Below are 22,294 nucleotides of genomic sequence, written 5' to 3' on the forward strand. Positions count from 1 at the left end.
CACATTTCTGTTTCTTCTTGAGTCCATTTCCGCCATTTGTGTCCATTCCAGGAATTTGGCCATTTTATCTAAACTATCTTACTGGTTGGCTTACAGTTGTTCAGTTTACCCTTACAGTCCTTTCTGTCCTGAGTCGTAATGTCCCCTCTCTTCATTCCTGATACCAATCACTTGAGTCTTCTTTAATTTTTTTCCTTAGTCAATCTAAAATAAAATTTGTCATTTTGAGATGTTCAGAGAAACAGTTTTTGGTTTTATAGTTTTATCATCTGTTGCTTTTCTGCTATTTCATTAATTTCCCACTCTGTACATTATTTCCCTCTATCTATGTGCTTTACGGTAGCTAGCTCTTCTTTTTCTAGCATTCGAAGGTAGAAGGTGAGTATTGATTTGAGAACGTCTTTTGTACCACAGGCTTGTACAGCTATAATCTCCTTTTAGGCATTGTTTAGTTGGAACCCATACATTTTTGTATCTTGTATTTCCTTGTTCATTCATTGCAAAGTATTTTCTAATTGCCCTTGTGATTTCTTCTGATCGTTAGTTATTTCGGAATATATTGTTCAGCGTCCGCATATTTGCAAATTCCCAAATTTCTTTCTGCTATTAATTTCTGATTTCATTCCATTGTAGTTAGAGAACATGCTTTGTATGATTTCAATCCTTTGAAATTTCTGGAGGCTCGTTTTATGGCCTAGCATACGGTCTGTCCTGGAGGGTGGCCTGTGTCTGCTGAGAAGAACGTGCATTCTGCTGTCGGTTGATGTTTTCTCTGGAGGTACTGTTAGGTCTAGCTCGTTTATACGTTGTTCACATTTTCTCTTTCCTTGTTGATCGCCATTTATTTTTATGCACTCTACCTGTAAGGTTTGTGGAAATTACTATCCCATTTTGCACGAGGAAACTTGCCCAGGATTAGAGTAACAGCCAAGGCCGAGATTTGAATGTTGGCTGTGGGCTTAGTGGCCATGCTTTTAACGACTATGAGAAATAATTGATGATAGCATTCGTATCATTTTGTATATTAGAAAAAAAGCACTCTTTCACCCTGCCCCCAAAGCAACTCCATGCTGTCATAGAGCATTACAGTTGACCCTTGACCAATGCAGAGGTTAGGGGCACCAACTGCCAAGCAGTCGAAAATCACATAACTCTTTTGACTCCCCCAAAACTTAACTAGTGATAACCTACTGTTTACTGGAAGCCTCACTGAGCACATAAATATATATGTTGATTAGCATATTTTGTATGTTGTATGTATTATATACTATATTTTTACAACAAAGTAAGCTACAGAAAAGAAAATGTGATTAAGAAAATTGTAAGGAGGGGCCCCACCTGGGTGGCTCACTCGTTTGGGCATCTGACTCCTGATTTTGGCTCAGGTCATGATCCCAGGGTGGTGGGATTGAGCCCCGCTTTGGGTTCTGCGCTGAGCATGGAGTCTGCTTAAGATCCTCTCTCCCTCTCTGCCTCCTCCCCTGCTCGTGCACTCTCTCTCTCTCTCAAATAAAATAAATAAAAGCACAGTTTAAAATTCATAAGGAAAATACATTTACAGTACTTCATGTATCAAAGAAATTTATACATAAGTGGACCTATGTAGTTCACATCCCCATTGTTCAAAGGTCAGCTGTATTTTCAACATGAAACTATTTCGGCCAAGTTAAAGCATAAAACACTTTATTTAGTGAGCATGAATTAGCCTTTTATTGGAATTTATGGTGGTCTTTTGTTTGGGTATACATGAAATGATCTTCAGTTTTTCATAGCACAGCCCTTGATATTATCCTAAGATTCACTTCTTATTTGTGAACAGTGTGTTTGTAAACTATTGTTTATAAATGTTTTTTCCCAGCAGGCTTTAGGGATGTTTGTGTTTATTTTGGGTTTTGTACTGATTTTATTTTGTTATGAGTCATCTTGATTGGGAGAAGAGGATTAATTGTTGTGAGCCAAGTTCTAGTCCTAATTCTGCAGAACTCTTCAAGAATCTCTTAATTTGTCTATACGTTAACAAAATGGCATAGGAAGACCTCACTGAGGACTTATGCTCAAATGCAGTAATGTCTATTAAAGTATTCCAAAGGATAACAGTGTATCATGGAAATGTCCTAGGTGGGGGGTGTTTCTGAGTTTATTTTATTAGAGCTGAAAACATGCTTGTGATCGTCTGTAAGCCATGTGCCACTCCTAGCTGTGTGACCCTGGAGAAATTGTTTGACCTCTCTGTGTCTCGGTTACTTCATCCATAGAAAGCAGTGATACCTGTACCAGTGTTATGGCTACATTGTGGGGATTCCTGAATTAATACACGTGGAGCACTTAGGATAATGTTTATCAGTGGTCACCAGTATTGCTGTCCTGTTGCCACTGACGGACAGATAGTATGCCAAGTAAGCATTCCTGCAATACCAGAAAATAAAGGAAGAGGGTGCTTTTATTTTGTTTTCTTTTTGCTACACTAAATCTATAATTTACATTTAGGATATTTGAGTTTATCATACCACATTTATTTTTGCCTTTTCTGCTGAAAATTGCAAATAATGGCTTAAAAGAACATTCCATTTTTAGTAATCAGTCACAATCACCACCTTCATTTGTTGGTGAAACCATGCTTTTGAAAAAAATCGTAAAAATGTGTTAGAGTGGAGTTCCACCTATTTGTCCCAGGGGATCTGTTCCAGAACCTGAGACTCAAATGGTGAGCTATAGTCTCCCCGAGCATATACCTGTGTTTCATTAATCAGGGACCAGAGCCGCCCTGGGAAGTATGTGTGCAGGAATTTAAAAGAACAGTGAAAACCCAAGTTTTGGAGAGCTGCACCCTCACTCAATTGTCAGAGTATGGAAGGAAGCCAGTCGACTATGAGTTTGATGATCAAGACGGAAGTTCTTTTTCTCTTTTTCCTTCTTTCTCATTTTCCTTCCGTTACTGCTGCTTCCCATGTCTGTGGCACTGGCTGGAATCAGGGAAAGCCAGGAGCTCATCGGTGAGGCTCTGGGGCCCATGCCTAGCTGAATGGTCCTGACCCCCTGGCCTGCATTTCCTCCTGAGCGCTAGGCGCACGCACCACTCCCACATGGCCCGTTCTGTCTTGTTGATAACCTGTTCCAGGCCCTCCTTTTCTGTGTCAGTTTCAGGTTCTGATTTTCAGCTTCTCCCCTGAGGGGCACAGATTCAGTAGGACCCCTGCTATGACGTGACTCCCTGTGGTGTGGCTTTCTAGATCCATTTCCCCAAGGCTCGATTCTGGCACACAGTGTCATTTAGGAACGCAGAGCTCGCCTTCCCTCAGCCCCCTGCTCTGAAGGGCATCTGCACGTGCACAGGTGATGCCTGTCTCTGTGTGCGTTCTTCCAGATAAGCCTTGCCTTCGCAGTGGTTAGTGTTGAGCAGCCTGGCATAGGGGGCAGATTTGGGCTCCACCCCATACTCATTGCTGCAGTGCTCAGAGGTCCTCAGAGGTACATCTCGCAACCCAGACCCCAGGAACTACTCCTTTTCAATTTCATGTTGTTCTTAACCGACATTGAGGCACTCTGTCGCCACCCACGTTATGAAGCAACTCACTCTATTTCCTTTGGCCACTAGTCATTTTGTAGCATTTCCTTTGTCTTAGGAGAGGACCCTCAGCACAGAAGCAAGAGACCATCTCGATCTGTTACCAGATCGGGTACACTTGTTCAAGCTGCTGCTTCCCTGTCTGTGGACTTTTGTGTTTTTGAGGTTTGGAAATCCTTCCTCCCAAACCCTTTTGACCACAGTTTAGTTCCTAAGCAGAATAATAAGCTGCATCAAGTGCAAAACATGCATCACGGAAACATCACCGTGGCTCCAACTTTTAACTTCCCCGAACTCTTTATCAGTTGCTCCCATGTTGAAAATTTGGATTGAGCAGCACTTGTCTTCCAAAACAAACTTGGGAAACTGAGCCAGAGCACACCCACCAGGAGAGCTTGATGTAGGAAAAAGTGCAGGGAGCTTTGCAGTTTGCAAAACTTTCCAGAAAGCGCTGGACTTCAGAGCTATGCATAAAATGATGATATTTAAAAGAGAAGATGGAAGTGGATCACCTTTGGGAAGAAATCCTACCTCCAAAATGGGTGTTTTTCCTTTGTCAGACTGAAATTGCCTTGGGAAAATAGGAAATTGGTTTCCACTTTGCTCATTTCACAAAGTGGAGACTTTGAAGCCATAAAGAGAGCTGGGGAGTATGTGTTAACGTTACAGACACGCCGGACACCCCGGCAGGACCAGGCTTTCCTAACTAGCTTCTCCGTTCGTTCTCCGAAGAGCAGGCATGTGTCCGCATTTCGGCCATGTCAGTGCAAGGGTGAAGATGAGGAAGAAGGGAGATGCCTGGAGTGTCATCTAGTCGTTTGGGCACGGGCTCTCTTTGCTGCTGCAACGGGAATGACTTTGTCAGTTGCTTAGTGCAGGAGACATAGACCCTGAGAATGCCTCTGGATAATGGACAGTCTTCAGGAACAGAGGCTTATGTGTTCCTATTATGCTGGAAGAAAACGTTCGCAGCACAGAAATGTGACCCTGCTCCATGACAAATGAGGCCGCGGAGGCTCTGAATTTAGCTCACTACTCGGATGCTTAGGTGGAGCCAGCCCTTGGCATGCACAACTGAACTTGGGTATCTGAACAGGTGGCCAGCATTTAAGGACAGAAGGAACAGAGGTAGGGCAGTGTCTTGGAAAGGGACAGTTGCTTCTTTACCCTCAGAGCCCATCAAGAGGAAGGGCCCTGTGAACTTCTTTCATGGTAAAAACAAGTTTCTGAGGACACCCTATAACTAGTTGTGGGACTGGCTGCTTTTCCAGAGTGGAAGTGGGCACTCGGAGCCTCAGCTAGTCCCATCTTGAAACAAGTCTTAATCACCAGGTACACACTCCCCTGACAGATCCCTTTGAAGGAAGGAAGATATCGCGTGACGTGGGAAGAAATAATTTGTAGGATAAAAATCCGTGGGTCTACTACCCAGGACTATGTGAACGTTTAAAAAACATATTTCTATTAAAAAGAAGGAAAAATGATTATACAATGATGTTTCTATTGTCTGCAACTAAGTATCTTTCTCTTGAGGAAAGACAAATCAGAAGAGAGTATCTTTCAGGGATGCTCAGAGATCTTAACATAGGCAGTTCCACTTAGATGACAGATGTTCTGTGACCACACATGCCTCTCTTGACAAAGACAGTTGAGGGGTTTGTGGAGACTTTAATGGTGTGTACGCAGTCAGCATAATGATAATGTATGAACTGGACTGGACATAGGACACTTAGGTTTGGTGGTTTTCGGTGAATATCTGGTGGTTTCATGGGACATCGAGGCAGTTTGCATCTGTGTGGTACTGTGTTTATGGAAATAGACATACTTTGGGTGTAGTCTCGAAAGCCTTATTAAATCTTTTTTCTAACTAGAAAAAAAATCGTGGAAGTGTAATGCTCAATTCCCTGATCATGCCTCTTCATATGCTTTTCATTCTCTTTGAGAGCCTCCATCATTAAGAGGCCCAGAATTTTCCCCTTGAGAGTGAACATTCACAAATCTGCGTATCACAGCAAAATGTCCGAGTTCCCAGTTTCCCTGGTAGCATTATTAAGCTTTCGCCAAGTAAGTTTATTGTTTGATTACATTTAAACACTTTTATAGCCTTTCTTTATATCTCCTTGTCTGGATTGAAACCTGTAGCTTTTATTTTAGTGTCCGTAGTGGTTTGTGTAAAGGCGGCCTCTCTGTGTGTCCTCTGAGAGCTCTTCCTTCCTCTCTGGCTGGTGCTGATAAAGGATACTCTGGAATGGCAGAGACAGCCTCCCTTTCTTCATCTTTAATGGGGCAACTTTCTGCTCTCAGAGTTTGTTATGATGAGAATAAATGCAGTGATATATACCCAAGCCCCAGGCTCACGTAAGTGTTCGACAAATTGTGGTTCCCTGCCTTCTCCCTTAGGAAACTTCACCCCCCCACTTCCTTCCACATGCCCATGAGCATGTGTGTTTACAAAACCAGGAAAAGAGACCTTGACCTTCAACCATGAGGGTACCATAAGCTGCGATCTAAGAACCTGACCGTCTGAGAGTGGTATTTTGTAGAGCAGCTGTGTGCCATACGCCTGAATTTTGTTTTCCGAACTGTGTAAATCCTCGTTATTATTTGAACACTTGGGGGGGGCGCGGTGGGCATTGCTTTTTCTGTGGTATACTTTCTGGTTTTTGCTTGGATTTCTGTTTATGCTATTTGATGAGAGTCTGTGGTTCTTTTCAAAGTCCTTATATTTTATAAATCTGCAAATAGCAGAAAATTACCACTATGAGTAAAAGAACAGGTCAGAGTGATCTGTCACAGAATTTTATCCCTCCATTATAATAAAAATCATAAGAAAATAGCAAAGCTGAGAGTCAGTCCCTTTCAATTGACAGTCTTTTGTGAAGCCTGTTTCATGTTTGACTGACATTCTCTAGAACATTTTCCCTTCTACTTTTGTGTTTGTTTTTTTTCTAATACGCCTTAACAATGAGCATAGCTTAATTTTTTTGAAAGAATATTTGAAAAATGTACTTGTGGCTGGTGCTCACTTTTTAATCAGCATTTTTTCCAGAAGGACCCGGTCAAGTTCAGTTATACCAAAGAGAGCTTGCTCGTAAAACTCTGCCATGTGTGGGGATGTGAAAGCCTTTTTCATCCTATCACTATTCTCAGATTTAAGATCTGCTTCATAAGTAGTTTAGTTTCGTTCGGCCGGCTGGATGCGAGTGCTTATAATTCAGGTTATCTTCTGTTTTGGCAGAGGTGGTATTTGTTTTGGAGCTTTGAACAGACACAAAAGAAGTTTCTCTTGCATGCAGGCACCACGGTATTCTTGACATATCTCGTTGAAATATTTTGAAAGCTCAGTTGCACCAGGTAAAACTGGTGAATGGCGTCAAATTCTGGAGCATCTGTGCTTGCCTACACTTGAACAACCTGGCAATTGTGAGAGCAGGAATTAGGTCATGGAAGGTAAGGTATGTGTTTGCTGGGGGTAGGATGAGGAGAGAGGGCGGTCCTCTGCTCTGGACCTCGACACACACCCCCTGCTCCCTCCCACCCTGCCCTCCACTGATGCCCTGACAACGGGGAACAGATCCATTGAGCGTGTCCCCACTTATTTCTATAATATTAAAGTAGCAAAGGGAGGAGAAGAGGGAGCCTGATTGCCAGCGGTAAGAGCACAAACTTAAACCTGTGCCTTGTGCTTTATAACTTGCATTTTTCCGCCTTTGTTTAAATATTCAACCTGTCCAACCTGTTTGGGCTGAACAAGCTGGTGCTAGCAAACATCGAAACGTGCCCACTCACTGTCAATGTTTTCTGATTTGTTAAGGAAGGTGATTAGCAGCAAATTCTGTCTGTTTCCCCCCCACACACACACACACCCCTACTAAAAAGGGAATAAGCAGCACAGAAATGTTCGCATAGGTATTCATCACACTGAATCCCGACTCGCCCGCCCTTGGGCATGTGTGCGTGTGCATGAGTGTGCCAAAGGGTCTTTCTCCTCTGCTACTTTCAGGGCTTCAGGTTGATGGAGAGCCTGTTGGTCTTCTGTGGGGAGAGATTTTGTATTTCCCTTACACCAGAGATTTGGTTGCATAATAGGCATTGGCATGTAACGTCAGCACCTAATTCTTCTTCGTGCTTATATAACCCAGCTCGTTCCAGAGGACTGTTGTAATTTTACAGGCGGGAAAATGGAGGTCTGCAATGATACAGATTCAGCTAAGATTGTCAGCCAATCTCGGACCTTCCTTCCCAGGCTCTTTCTCTGTCTGGGCCTCTGTCGATAGAGCAGCATGCCACTCTCCCTCGCAGCACACCATTTAGTTATCCGTGTCACCTCTGGTGAGCAGAGGCCCATGTCTACACATTCATCCCACTTGAGATGCAAGGTGACCGTGAACTTCTGCAGTCACGGACAAGGGGCTCTTGCCTAGCTGGTTTTTGTGGGTGATCTTTCTCTTTGGATTCATTTATGTTCATTTTTTTTTCTCTCTCTCACATGGGACACAACCTCATCTTGGTACCCCTCTCCTTCTCCGCTGTTTCCCCCAGCCCCTGTAGAATGCACTGTGGTGTCCCCTGAGCGAGGGTGACTTTCCTTTTCACCATGCCCCTTCCCTGTACCCACCACCCACACCTTCCATTTCCCTCTTTGGCATGTGGTGGGGCATCTCAAACAGCCCAGCCTAAGCATTTCCTGTTCCTCTTTTGGAAGAGGCTGAGGAGTAGCAAACAGTGAGTTGGCACTACCTCATTGCAGAGATAGTCATCTCTTCCTCCTCTGCAAAAGAAAAAGGATGTGAATAACTAGGTTCTGCTGCCTTTAAGAAAGAAAGCTAAAGCTTAACTCCCTTTGGGGCTAAAGCAAGGAAAGGGTCTGGGTGACTGTGTTTCAAGTCTGTCATGACAGAATTGGGGATTGCCTTGACTATGGTTTTTTAGCCCTTTGCTGCGGAAAGGCGTTCTCTGCATGTGGGAGGATGGAGGCGACGGTGATTGCTTCCCTCAGAGGGAATGGCTCTGGGCTCCGGGAATGCCGACTTCAGATGGGCTCCATCACCTAAGAAGTCCGTCCTGGGATTGAGATCTTGGGCCATCTGGGAGGGTGGAAGGAATGGAACGTGTTTAGCCCAGAGGAGGGAAAGAGTCCATTACAACACGGCAGCTGCCTTGAAATGCCTACGGGACTGTCAGGTGGGAAAGCGGTGACTTTCTGCTTATCGTTTCCTGGATTAACACAGTCAGCCCTGGGTGACTAATTGTAGCTCTGCATGAATGAGAGTTGTCTCTGGGTGAGAGAGAGGTCAACCAACACATCCAACCTCTGAGGTCTTTTGTTCGTTTTTAAGGAATCAGATTTTATATGGAATTCTGCCCTGTGTGTCTTTGTGGGTATTATACACAGGTATCCAGGGAGTCACATAAGGTATGGAGAGTGTTATAACAAATTATTTTAGTAAAACAAAGACAGGCAAAGGAAAGAAAAAGTACAAGAGGGTTTAGGGTATACTGATCCAGAGAACCTATTGAGCAACAAGGTCTAGAATAAAGATTTTGCAGAGGTTGGTATTTATTACATGGGCCAACCACCAAGCTTCCCTACACTGTATTTGAATCTCAGGAGAGGAGGAAGGAACAGTGAAGGGCCCTCTGTTTTCTAAGTAAAACATCAATAACCAGAGACTGTTGTACCTCAACTCTGTTCTGAAGTCAGCAGCTTCCAGTATCGGTGTGGAAGTGGGGGGAAAGGAATGTGGTAGCCAGAAGGTTACCTCTCCTACCTGAAGGATGGCTGGGAGATGGGGGACGCTGAGGGAAACCTAATCCTCAGGCATGATAACCCAGCTCTGTCCGTCAAGGAGGAAGTGTTTGTACTGGGTTTGGATGACAGGATGGAGAAGGAAGTGCCTTCTCCACCACTGCAGGGGAACCCAGAGACAGAAGAGCAGAAATCGGGGTTCGGCCAGAATGGTACCCCTGAGTCCGGGCTGGGGAGCAGCTGTGAGCCGAGGAGCAGTGGAGGCAGAGAGTTCAAAGGCAACTGCACTGAGCAGCAAGGACCTGAACCTCTAGTACCCCCTGCCTACAATGAAGATTCCTGAACTTTTCATATGGCTCGATTTCTGCTTAGCTGGACCCACCCGCGGGCGAGGCTGCAATCCGCAGGATGAGAGAGACTCTCCACCTTGGGGATGTGCATCCTCCCAGTTGCCGCGGAAGGGGAGCTTATGGAAAAAACCCTGACGAGGGATGTGATCTTTAAAGTTACCGCTCTCATCTCTTTGCCCCTGAACGGAGGCAGACGCAGCAGGAGGAAGCTTGGTGTGAGGACTCAGGTGCACCCTCCGCGGGTCACACCGCCAATGTTGAGGACGTGAGGTGGGGTGTTGCTGGCCTGTGGGTGGACGGGAAGGGGTGCAGCCTCTGGTCCCTTCAGGGAGAGGCTCCCAGGAGCATGATGAGCAGCCTGCAGGGGGCGTTCACACAACCAGCCTGAGGAGCGCAAGAAAACACCTCTCTAAGGGGCACAACTCCCTGTAGGCTGACTTCTAGACCTTTCTGAGAGTGCTGTCTTCGGTCCTCGAGGCTGCTTACACCCACCATCGTCAGACCTTCCCCCACACCCAGGCACAGCCGGCAAAACCTGCCTCCTGGATCAGCATGACTGAACCTGAACAACACCCGGATTACTAGAAGGTGGCTCAGAGGTGGAACCCCAGGGGGAGCTGCATGGTTGGTGCTGCAGCGCCCTCTTCCCGTCCCCTCGCAGGCTGGCACAGGACCGGATGGACTCGCAGGCAACACTTAAGGCTGTCCACCCTTAAACTCCTGCCCTGTCCATCTGTTAGAGAGAGACTGACTTTTCTTTGGCCTCAAATGTAGGTTGTGGAGCTGGGATGCTTTTGAATCTCATTGATTTCCTCTTTTGGTTCTCATAAGACTGTTGGAAAAGCAAGGCCAGCACCGGTAGGAATGGGGAATCTATCTGTAGTCGGGCTGCAGAAACCTATTGGAGCCTGTTGACGTCAGTTTGGCGGGCCCCCTTCCTCGCAGGGCTGAGCGCTGTTGGTGTTTGGTTTGTGTTCTGTGTACTGAAAGAGGGACCTTCCTTATAATGCCGTTTGCTCAGAGGACCTAGTAATTCAGTTCCTGGATTAATGAAACCTATGTAGAAATTAAGCAGGAGAAGTTGGCAAATACTAGAAAGGTCTAAATCTTGCCTGAACTTTGACCTTCTTCAGGTAAGTGAGATAAATTTATTAAAAGGGCAGAGCGTGAACAGTGTCTGAGACCCGCCAGGAGGACATCTTCCATTGGGGAATCCTTTATACTTGTTGACAGTTTTCCAAAGGGTTTTATCCCCCAAATAATTTTGAGACTATCAAGTTTCGTTGCTTTTTCAGTTTATGTATTTATGCCCAATAAACTTGTATGGGGTCTGCTGGTACTTTGCAGTGTGAGCCTGGGAGCAGCTAAGGCTTATATCCAAAAGATGGCAACATCCCGGCCAGACAGTTAACCGAGCCTGGGACCGGGATAAAGAGCTGAAGAGAATGTTACTGTGATCTGGTGGTTCTCACACTTGAGCAAGCATGAGTACCACCTGGAGGGCTTGTGGGAACCCAGGGTGCTGGGTCCTGGCCCAGAGTCTCTTGAGTCTGCAGGCCTGAGAACTTGTGTTCGTGAGAACCTCCTGGCTGATCCCATTGCTTCTGTTGGAGGACCACAGCTTGAGACTGGCACTTTTGTTCCCATTTTACAGATGTAGAAACCTGGGGAATCTCCCTGGTTACAGAATGGTAGACCTGGAATCTATCCAAACTGTCTCAGTGCTCAGAACCACCCCCAAGACTTCATTGCCATCACATGGTCTCTCTACTACACCCAGATTTGCTCTATCATCTTCCCACATTCCTGCTTGCTTCTCAGAGCAAGCCAGTGCTTCAGTGGTAAGAGTTTACCTTCATTTCCAGATCTACAGACAGCATACATAAGAAAGTTTAGCAGAAAGTTCCTGTATTTGGAGCTGGAAATGAGGAAGTTCAGGAAGGAAGAAAAGGGTGTGCTTTAGGAATTGGGCTGTCTCCTCTGAGTTACTGGATTGGCATTTCAGCCCTGGTACATACAGGATGTATTTGTTTTAGGCCCAGTATGTTCAGTATTCTTATGAACAGCCCACCTTAGGTAAAATGGGTCTTCTTACGTCTTAGAAAACAAAAGATTACAGGGGCACTTGGGTGTCTCAGTCAGTTAAGCTTCCGTCTTTGACTCAGATGATGTTGTTCTGGTTTGTGAGTTCGAGCCCCATGTCGGGCTCTGTGCTGACAGCTCAGAGCCTGGAGTCTGCTTTGGATTCTGTGTCTCCCTCTCTCTCTCTGACCCTCCCCTGCTCACACTCCGTTTCTCAAAAATGAATAAACATTTTTTTTTTAATTTTTAAGAAAAGGACTACATTTACAAGAAGAAAATTTGAGTTGAAAATCAGCATCCATGCCAACATTCAAAGTAGGCCCCTATCAGTACTAGAAACCAGAAAGATTTTTTTTCTGCTTTAAAAAAAATCTGCAATATTTGTTTTTGTTCATTACTATAGAAACCCCTCTACCCTCACCCTGGGTGTTATGAATGAGAGAAAATTTCTCTTGAATCCTTGAAGAATTCTGATCCTTAGACCATGGTGTGGCAGGATTTCTACTATTGAAGTGACATGTCCCTGAAGGGAAATTCTAGAATTTTTATGCAGAAAGCAGTTTGCTGTGAATATAGATGGAGGTTTGAATGCAGGAACACAGTGTAATACCCAGTAATGGGAGAAATTCACATGTGTCCTCAATATTCATCTTACGGTGTTTTTCTGTTAAAGTACCTTTACTATAACACTATTTTCTCCAATCTCATATCAAGTTTGCTCCCATTAAACCCTAGTAAGATAATTAATTGTGAAGGTATCTTGGGAGCTGAGGACATGTGTCGTTGTGATATTGCAAGTGGACAGGGTTTCTGCATATATTTCATGCATTCATCTGTCTAGCCATTCAACCATCTGGCAGATACTTATTGACTACCTACTGTGTGCCACCAAGTGCTAGTGCAGAGAAGGAGAGAGACAAGGTTATAATGAAACTTCTTTTCAATGGGGGCCAAGGAGATGGTCAAACAAGTGAAATACATGGTATTTTCAGTTTCTGGTATGTTCTGTGAGGAAGGTAAAACTGGGTAGTGGGCTTGAGAGCCTCTTTGTGAGTGAGGTAAGACACTTGCTGTGAAAATTGAATGGCAGGTGCTAGCCCTAGAGTTCTGGGGTGGAGCAACCCCGTGGCCAGACTAGTTGAATGAGTTTGAGGAACCCAGAGAGAGCAAGTATGTCTGAAAGGGCCTTGGGGTCAAAATAGGCCACCAGCAAATGACGCCTGAGAAATGGGCAGGGGCCAGATTTAATTCTAGGAATGGAGCCATCACGGGCATTTAAACAGTGGCGTAGTATGATGTGATCCTTGTTTTAGATGCTCACTCTGGTTGATGTGTAGAGAAGGCACAGGAGAAGAGCAAGAGGGAAATCATGGAGGCAACTTTAAAATATAAGACCAGTAAGGGCATCTGGGTGGCTCAATCAGTTAAGCATCCGACTTCAGTTCATGTCATGATCTCTCAGTTTGTGAGTTAAAGCTCTGCATCAGGCTCTGTGCTGTCAGCTTGGAGCCTGGAGCCCGCTTCAGACTCTGTCTCTCTCTCTGCCCCTTCCCTGCTCATTCTCTGACTGTCTCTCTCTCTCCAAAATAAACATTGAAAAAAAATTTTTTTTAAATATATAAGACCAGCAGATGGAAAATCCTGTACTAGTGTTTTTGCAACACATCTATCCATGTGTTATCCATCAATCCTTGTGCATAAATTTATGCACATTTGTTCATTTCTTAATCTTCAAGACAAATTTCTAGCAGTGGAATTACTTGGAGAAAGGGCACACATATTTAAAATTCTGCTCCCTGTTGCTCAGCCACTTGGCAGGAAGGTCGTTAGCATTTTTACTCCCCTCAACAATGCACGAGAGAAGCAATTTGCTGAACCACACCAAGGGATTTCTCATCCCTGCCAATCTGGAAAATAAAAGATAACTGCTCAAAAGATGTAAACTTGGGGGCACCTGGGTGGCTCAGTCAGTTGAGCATTCAACTTTCAATTTTGGCTCAGATTATGATCCCAGGATTGTGGAATCAAGCCCCACGTTGGGCTCCATGCTGAGTGTGGAGCCTCTTAGGGAGGCTCTCTTCTCTCTCTCTGCCCCTCCCCTGCTCCTTCACTCTCTGTCTCAAAAAAAACAAAAACAAAAACAAAAAAAAACAATGTAATCCTCAAGTGTAACATGGTGGAGACATGGCTCCATGACCGTTTGAGTCATGATGTCACAGGGATCTTAGTTGGAAGTGAGGGTGTGACATCTCTGTTGAACACGCACACGGGAACCCCCAGCTCTGCTTACCCCACCTGCAGATGCGGTCGTCCCAGTCCTGTGCCCTGCACCCTCACACCGCATCAGATTGCTGTTCCGTCCAGTCCAACATGGCACTAAGGATGTCTGCAAACCGGAGCTCACCCCGATTAGTAGTGACTGGTGCCAGTCAGCAGAGTTGAGAGCAGAGCCTGAGGGGGCCGGCCGAAGGACCTGGGTTGTCCAGTGTGGAGAAGACAAACTTCGGAGAAACACCACAGTCATGACTATTTGAAGAGCTGCCCTCTAGAGGAGATTGTAGACTGATTCGATGTTGCCCCAGGAGGACAGATGGATGTTTAAAAGGATGGGATTTTTGACTCAACATGGGAAAGATGGCTTTAACAATTAGCATCACTAAAAAACAGAGAGGTCCTGGTTAGGGAAAGCGTTTGAGCAGAATGAAATGGTGATCTCTCCGGCCAAGTGGGAGGCTGGAGAGAGAGCATCTCAACTCCCCACCAGTTCTGAGGCCCGTTGTCATTTACTGATTCTCAGGGTACATGGAAGTGAGAGAAAAACAGACCCAAGCCTTCTAAAGAAGAGATACAGACTTGCCCCCCAATTCCACCCCCAGCCTTCCTCTCTTGGCCACACTCTGTGGGGAAGAGGCCATTACTGGCTCCTATTGGTGACACGCCCCACTTCCTGTGAGCGTTTGGGAGGAAGCGGACAGTTAATGTTGCCACTCCTGCTACCGGAGGCCAGGGCAGAAGGGAAGGGATCAGGTTAGGGAGAGTCTTAACTGCAGATCACATCCAACTTCAGAACGGCTGAAGCTCCCTGACCCCGGCAGCTGAACTACTGACTGAATGGAGTTCCTGAGCCAGCAGCTCTTGGTCACCATGTTGCTGAAAGGGCAGATTGGAAACTCCCTGTGTCTTGTCAACCAGAGATGTAACCCTGGAATAATGGAGCACACTTGAGCTTTGAACCTGTGGCTCCCACAGGCTCCATCCTCAGTCAGAGAACTGGAGTGAGTTGATGTGTTCAGCAAACTCTACTCGCAACCATACCCTTGAGACTGCTTGTTCTGGTCTCCTCTTCCTGCCTTTAGCAGCAGTGCAGTTCAAGGGCAGCTCCTGTTTTTCAGAATAAGACAGGACCAGAGTTGGAGAATGATCTGTTTCTGACCGGCAGCCCCTTCAATTTCTTCCTGATATTTGGCTGTAGCTTGGTACCAACCACTAGGCCTTGGGACCTCCGGTCACACAGAGAGGAGGTGTCCAGGGTCAGACTGGAGCCCAGAGGTGCCAGCCGGTGATCTAGAATGCAGATCAAAGACTTGGCCCTAGGAGGCAGTGTAGGGGGCAAAGCCTAGACTCTGAAGCCAGCACACCTGGGTCGGTCCTGGTTGTGAGGGCCCCAGGTGTGTCAACTTTTCCATACCTTGCCGGCCTATCTCTTAGTGTTTTTCATACTTAGTTCTTAGGTGCTTTAAGAGATTTTTTTTTTATACTTCTAAAGTTGGAATATGCGATACAATAAACATCCAAAGAAACTTGCCAGCCCTTTCCTTTTTCTCCTCTCAATGCTGATAGTAAGTGATGGTCTCTAAATCCCAATTACCTTGGAGTGTGTGTGTGTTGGGGGGGGGGAGTACTTAGAATAAGGCTGTTGGTAGGGGTGTCTGGATGGCCCAGTCACTTAAGCTTCCAACTTCAGCTCAGATCATGATCTCACAATTTGTGGGTTCGAGCCCTACGTCGGGCGCTGTGCTGACAGCTAGGAGCCTGGAGCTTAATTTGGATTCTGTGTCTCCCTCTCCCTTTGCCACTCTGCTGCTTGCACTCTCGCTCTCTCTCAAATATAAATAAACATTAAAAACTTTAAAAAAAAAAAACAAAAAACACCAGGGCTATTGGTTCCCAGGAACTTTCCTGAGGCTTTAAGTGACCAAGAACTAATAATAAATCATCCTTCCCTCATAATCTTAGCAAGGAATTATGTGGACATGGGCATGATGCTTGTCTGTGGTTCTTTTCCATTTCCTCACATTAGATTTCCTCCTCCACCACACTGACACCCCCAACCCAGAGAACAGAGTCTCGGCCTGAGGCCCGTCTTCTCCGAGGCTAGGCGACATCCAACCTGCTTGTGGATGGCTCTGTGGGCCGGGGGATAGGCAGGGGTGAATGTGGGGGCCTCCACCTCCTAGAGTGTGTCTGTAGAATCAAAATAGGAGGTGCCCAGGGTCCCACCCCACACCCCCCCCCGGAGAACAGAGAATTCGAAGGTACTGTGGGGCAGCGTTGGCGGGGGGGGGGGCGGGGGGGACGCTCTCAGCCATCTCGTTGCACCATCGGCCCACACGCCTTCATTGCTCTCCCTGCTGGTGTTGCACAGGCTGCTTAGCCTCATCCCGGCCCTGTTCCCTCCGAAGAAGGCACAGCCCAGACAGAGCTGAGCTGAGTCGTACTTCTTTCTAGAAGTGTGACCAGACCGTGTATGAAAGCTTGCCGTCTCTTCCCATTTCCTAAGCTCTTCCCCAGCAAGATAATCCTGCGAAAAGAGCTATTTCTAAAAAGCTGGACTCCATTCCTCCATCTGGCACAGTTTAACCCCAGTCAAAGATGATGATGGCGATGGCGGTTGTCATTAGGAAAACCAGACCCTTGATGTCACAGAGTAAGGAAATTGAGACTGACTGTCTTTTTGTAATCTCTTTCTCTCCTTATATATAGGCCTTGGGACCTTGTCCTTAGGGTGTTTGTTTTAGAACTTGATAAAGTAAGATCACTTAAATCAGGTCACCCATAAAGCTCTCTTTTTGGAGCAGACATACCGACTCCATGTAATGCTTTCTTACATGTGTGTTCCTGGCCCTGCGGATGTCAGGATGGCAACATGCAGTTTACTCCACCCATTGCCCGCATGGCTCTCTCAACCCATAAATCCATGTACTTTCATGAACAACACGATTCCAGTTCACTCCCAGCGTTTGTTTGTTAGCACTTCTCAAATTTGACCCCAACATGCCTCTGAAAGGAGAAGAGAGCACCGACTACTGGCAGTTGTGAGGTGGCAAATGCAGGATGGAGACTTGATTTAGGAGCTGGGCGAGCCTGGGAATTCTTTATTCTATAGAATTGTGTGTCCGAAAATAGTACCTTTCATCTGAATAAGCAGACCTGGCAAATCGGATGGACTTTCATCTCGTTAGTGTCTGTGAAGTTCATGAACATCTTCCAACAGACAGCAAAGCATTGAGCGCCGTTTTTGGATAGCATTTGTGAGAGCTTCAAGGAGGGGTTCAGGGAGATCATATACAGCTTTCAAAAGAACGAAATCACTGTATAAATTACACCCTGTATCTTAAAGAAAATGTAGGTACCAACTCCTAAATATATGATACAAAAAATTAAAAGAAATGAGCCAACTCGGTTTTTCACTAAATCACGTTGTGTGTATATATGTGTCTTCTTTCCAGACATATGAAGATTCACGAGAAGGACCCTAACAGTGCTACAGCTACAGCCCCCCCATCCCCCCTGAAGCGCAGGCGGCTGTCCTCCAAGAGGAAACTGAGTCATGATGCCGAGTCCGAGAAAGAAGACCCAGCACCTGCTAAAAAGGTTCTCACTGCTCCCGGCACACGTGTGCCTAACCACAGGACTCCTGGCAGAAATACTTTTAGCCTTTATTTTCACAGTCTTGGGACTTGGCAGGCATCCATCCTAAGCTTTTAACCTGTGTTTTCCCACACTGTTTTGTAAGATGTCTGCAGGAAAGAGTACCTGTGTGCACTTCCTCTTTGGATCCCCCTCACCGAGTCCCATGAAACAAAGAGCGTGTTTCATTGCTCTGTGCTTTATTGTTTCTCCAGCTGGAGTGGAAGCTCCATACGTATTAGGCGCTCTTGTCCTTACTCTCTGATTCTCTATACCTGTTGGATACTAGGTGCTCCGTAAACGGAGTGGGTTGGATGAGTGGGTTGAAGGTGGATGGATGGGAGCATTCAATGAGTGTATTGTGAGTGAAGGACTGGTCAGTAGCATCCTTAATTCCTAGGAGGGAGGCCTCCTTTCCCTTTTAGATCTGGCTTGAGTATTAGGTTCTCTTCTGAAGCAGACCCATGGGGGAGACCTCCTTCCTGACTTCACTATTTTCCTTTCCCCCAAGATGGTAGAAGATGGGCAGTGGGGTGACCTGGAGAAGGTGGATGAAGTGTTTCACTGCCCAGTATGTTTCAAGGAGTTCGTTTGCAAGTATGGACTGGAGACCCACATGGAGACCCACTCAGATAACCCACTAAGGTAGGAGAAAGGGCGGGACACACCTGTACTCTGGAAAGCTCTTTTTCATTCCTGTTTCTTCTAGCCTATTACCTGTCCTTACTCCCCAGTTCTCCGAACTGGGCTAATGGGACTTAACTGAGGTTTGATGACAGCAAGGCAGCTAATAAGAAAGGTGGATGGCACAGGGGAGGAGCCAGGCTGAGAAGTGTCAGAAGGAAAAAATGGCCTTAGCCGTAGGATGTGTTTACCAGGGTTCACTGTCCTTCCATTTCACTGCTGGGAAGGCCCCTGGAGCCGTCGCCAAGAGTCCACTGTGCACAGGGTGTCCCCGTCACGGGGGGCTTTTGAGCATCAGGCACATTTTCTGTAACACAAAAGGTGTTGCAGCCCAAGTGATTGTTAGCCGTGCAACTGTGTGGTAAGGACAGAAGGGCATACCAGGTGGTCATCAGTGTTTTGACTGGATTGGGTAAGGGGAGTTCTGTTCTGCTTCATGCAAGACTCCGTGCGAAGCCTATCACAGTGAAACAGTGAGATGTGATTGTTCTGCCAGTCTGGATTCTATTTTTGGCCTTTGCTGCTCCGGCTCTCCTGGCCCTTCGCCTGCCCAGGCAGAGAAGATGGATGGTGAGCGGACTTTCCCTGCAGCATTCAGGGCGGGGCCGGAGCCGAGGTGGACTTGGCCTTCCTTCTCTATCTTCTTGGAGAACTTCTTCATCAGGCAGAAGGTCTGTGTTCTCAGTGACAGACAGGCCTGGAATGTTTTCCTGCAGAATTACCCCTTTTAAAATGCTACTGCCATAGTTTCGAGCATTGAAAAGAACCAGGGGCTATGGGGCGCTAGAAGACCTGGAAGCTGTAGCCTGCAAGGCACAGCCCAAAGTTCACCCAGAGCAGAGGCAAGCACCTACCCGCTTGCCACTCTGGGCTTTGGAAGGCAGCTTGGGAGTGTGGAAATCTGGACACCTGCCTGACTCACCGACGCATGGACCACATTCCCTTCCTCAGGACAGGCGTTGGGGTGCGATCTGGGAGTAAAGGGGTCTGACCGAGCTGAAGGCTTCTATGCTGAGGGAAAAGCCTAACTGTATGGTGACTTAAAGCCATGTCAAATGATTACACTTAATCACATCAGCTTGACATTTTTCCATTAGGGGAAAAAAGAATCCATGAAGAGTTTAAACTGCTGAGCAGTTGAAGTGCTACAAAATGTCTTTTCATAACTCCCCCAGTCTCGAGAAATTGCAGGCTGCGTAGGAGAGGGCATGGGCTGGTGGTCAGAACTCCTGGATCCCATCCTGCTCCCATGGGACTTGGATCCACTGTATTTGAACCTCGAAGGAGAGCTGGACCAGATAATTCCCGTGTTCCCTTCCAGGCTTTATATTCTAGGGGTTGGTCTCTTAACAGCTGTTCTTTTGTCTACGGAGAAAAGGCACTTGGCTCTTCCTTTTGCAGTGCCTCTAGTCCTGAGAGATCCGGGAACGTTAATGGTTTCATTAACGTCCACAGCACCCCCAGGATGTGGGCTTGTGGTACGTGGTGAATATTGAAATAGTTTTCTCAACCGAGGAGCTGAGCAAACAGAGGAGAAGTGACCAGACGGGCTTCGTGTGGTGAGTCGTGGGCATACGCAGCAAATAGCACGTGGGACGCTGACCCCCGCCCCACGTTGCTGCCAGAGAGCCACGCCACCTAGCGTTACAGAGGGAACACACTGCCGGTCTCTGAGCTCCTCTGTGTGTTTTCTTTCACCTGGCGCTTTAGTCCGGGATCATATTTCATCTTAGCAACTACCCATTTGCCTCCTTCCAGATAATCCTACCCTACAGGAAAAATAATTGGGCTCTCACAAGAGATTTTTGAGCACCTGGGGGCCATTACAGCACCACATATAGCAGTGATAGAGGATGCTCCAGTGTCCCCTTCTCACATGGTGGCCTGGATGAGGGTTCCCCTGAAGCGGGGCCTTCTGGACAAGCACCTGCCCCAGGGACAGGCTGGGCCTACTACTCAGAGGTGGGATGGTACGTGCGCTGGACATTGGTTTTCTCCTTCTGCATAGTTTGGTGGGTAATTCACTTGCTGTGGCCAACAGGGCAGATGAGCCGTGAAGTTGAGCCTCTAGTCCTGCCTGTTTTCCTCGCCTACTCAGGAATAATGCCCTTTGTCTGGTGAGGGTTTGCCTGGGGGAGCTTGGTAGCCTGGCCGGACCTCAGCCCCTTCTGGCAGCCTTCCACTCCACTGGAGCCCCCAGATGCTGTGCCTGCAGCGCAGCCTTTGTGGGGGGTGAGCAAGCCGTCCCCTCTCTGGTGTCTGTTGCCGTGTGGGGTGGGGCTTGCATCTGGAAACCAAAGGGACTTGATTACAGAACATAGTTAATTTCCCTCTTCTCCTCTCTGCTCTGCTGTTCCACATAATAGCCTGCTATCAGAGGAGGCCATGGGGGCAGGCATGAGCCGGCAGGGGCCAGCCAGGCAGTGAACTGTGACAGTAGCTGGTGGGAGAGACTGCTTGTTAACCCAGAGCTAAAATAGACACCAACTCCATTTGCAAACCCCAAAGGCAGCAGAACCACAGTGGGATGCTACCCATTCAAACAGAAAGTTTATAACTCAAAACAGCTGTTGGTTTCTCGCTTTTCTGCCCTCACCCCCTCCTGCCCCCTAAAGCTGGCCAGGTGCCTGTGATCCCTTAATAAAAAGTGTTGGAGATCCAAACTTGTGTAACTGCTCAGGCTGTTCTCCATCCCTCTGTGTTTTACATTAACAAAGCGTGTGTGAGCATAGAGCACAAGGAAGACATCTGCTGGTAGCAATTCTAGAATCTAGATTCTAGAATCTTCATGCTGGGCATTGCTTGGGCCCAGACATGACCAGAGGTAAATCCACATCCCCCTAGACAAGGTCAGCTTATTGAGAGCTGCCATTTGGAATCAGGGGTGACAGACGCATTTTAAATTTTCTAGTGGTCACATTTTATTTATTTAATACTTTTGACCTTTTTAAAAATTTTTTTAATGTTTATTTTTGAGAAAGACAGAGCATGAGCAGGTGAGGGGCAGAGAGAGAGGGAGACACAGAATTCGAAAGAGGCTCCAGGCTCCGAGCTGTCAGCACAGAGCCCGACGAGGGGCTCAAACCCACAAACCGCAAGATCATGACCTGAGCCGAAGTCGGATGCTTAACCGACACAGCCACCCAGGCGCCCCTCTAGTGGTCACATTTTAAAAAGTAAAAAGAGGGGCGCCTGGGTGGCTCAGTCCATTAAGCATCCAGCTTCGGCTCAGGTCATGGTCTCCCGGTCCGTGGGTTCAGACCATGCGTCGGGCTCTGTGCTGACAGCTGGGAGCCTGGAGCCTGCTTCGGATTCTGTGTCTCTCTCTCTGTCCCTCCTCTGCTCATGTTCTCTGCTTCTTTCTCTCAAATAAATAAACGTTAAAAAAAAAAAAAGTAAAAAAGAAGTAGGTGAAATTAATCATGTTTCTTTGCTCACTATACCAGTAAATACCAAAATATAACATCAACACATAATCAGTGTGTTACCTTCTTGTTGACATACAAAGCCTGTACCGTTTGGTGAGTGTGGTGACAGCCCATGTCAATCTGAACCAGCCACCCTCTGGGGACACAGCGGCCCACCACACAGGTGTGGCTCCAGGACAAGCCCACTGACAGCAGGGAAGGCTCTGAGGCAGCAGCTTGGCTGTAAAGGCCCCCAGGCTTGTGTTTGATGGCTTGTCTCGGGCTGGCGGGGGCTGGCTGGGCCAGGAGGGGTGACAGCTGGGTGGTTACCATGGCTCTGCGGCTGCTGCCGAGGGCAAAATATAGCAAAAGTTATTGTATAATCTTACATGGCTTCCTGATGAAAGGTCAGATAATAAATAATTTTTAAATTATTTTAGTTAAAATGTATCCAGATGATTGTTTCTTGTGTGCCAGGCACCCGACCAGACTTGAAGGAGAAAAAAAAAACAGTGATGTTAGAGACAGGGCCCCTCCAGGGCCAGTC

The 22,294-nt window shown here is 46.7% G+C and overlaps 1 protein-coding gene across 4 annotated transcripts in view; it reads left to right on the forward strand.

Annotated features, from left to right (window-relative positions):
* The window catches only part of RREB1 (ras responsive element binding protein 1), a 133,508-nt gene that overhangs the window by 77,794 nt on the left and 33,420 nt on the right, over positions 1 to 22,294 (forward strand). For all 4 annotated transcript variants that reach the window (XM_039254404.1, XM_039254401.1, XM_039254405.1 and 1 more), the window contains exons 7-8: positions 17,476 to 17,620; positions 18,168 to 18,301. In XM_039254404.1, coding sequence (XP_039110335.1) covers positions 17,476 to 17,620; positions 18,168 to 18,301 — 279 coding nt within the window. The remainder of the gene's footprint in view (positions 1 to 17,475; positions 17,621 to 18,167; positions 18,302 to 22,294) is intronic.

Source organism: Hyaena hyaena, unplaced genomic scaffold, assembly GCF_003009895.1.
Source record: "Hyaena hyaena isolate Hyena2069 unplaced genomic scaffold, ASM300989v1 scaffold_481, whole genome shotgun sequence".
NCBI lineage: Eukaryota > Metazoa > Chordata > Mammalia > Carnivora > Hyaenidae > Hyaena > Hyaena hyaena.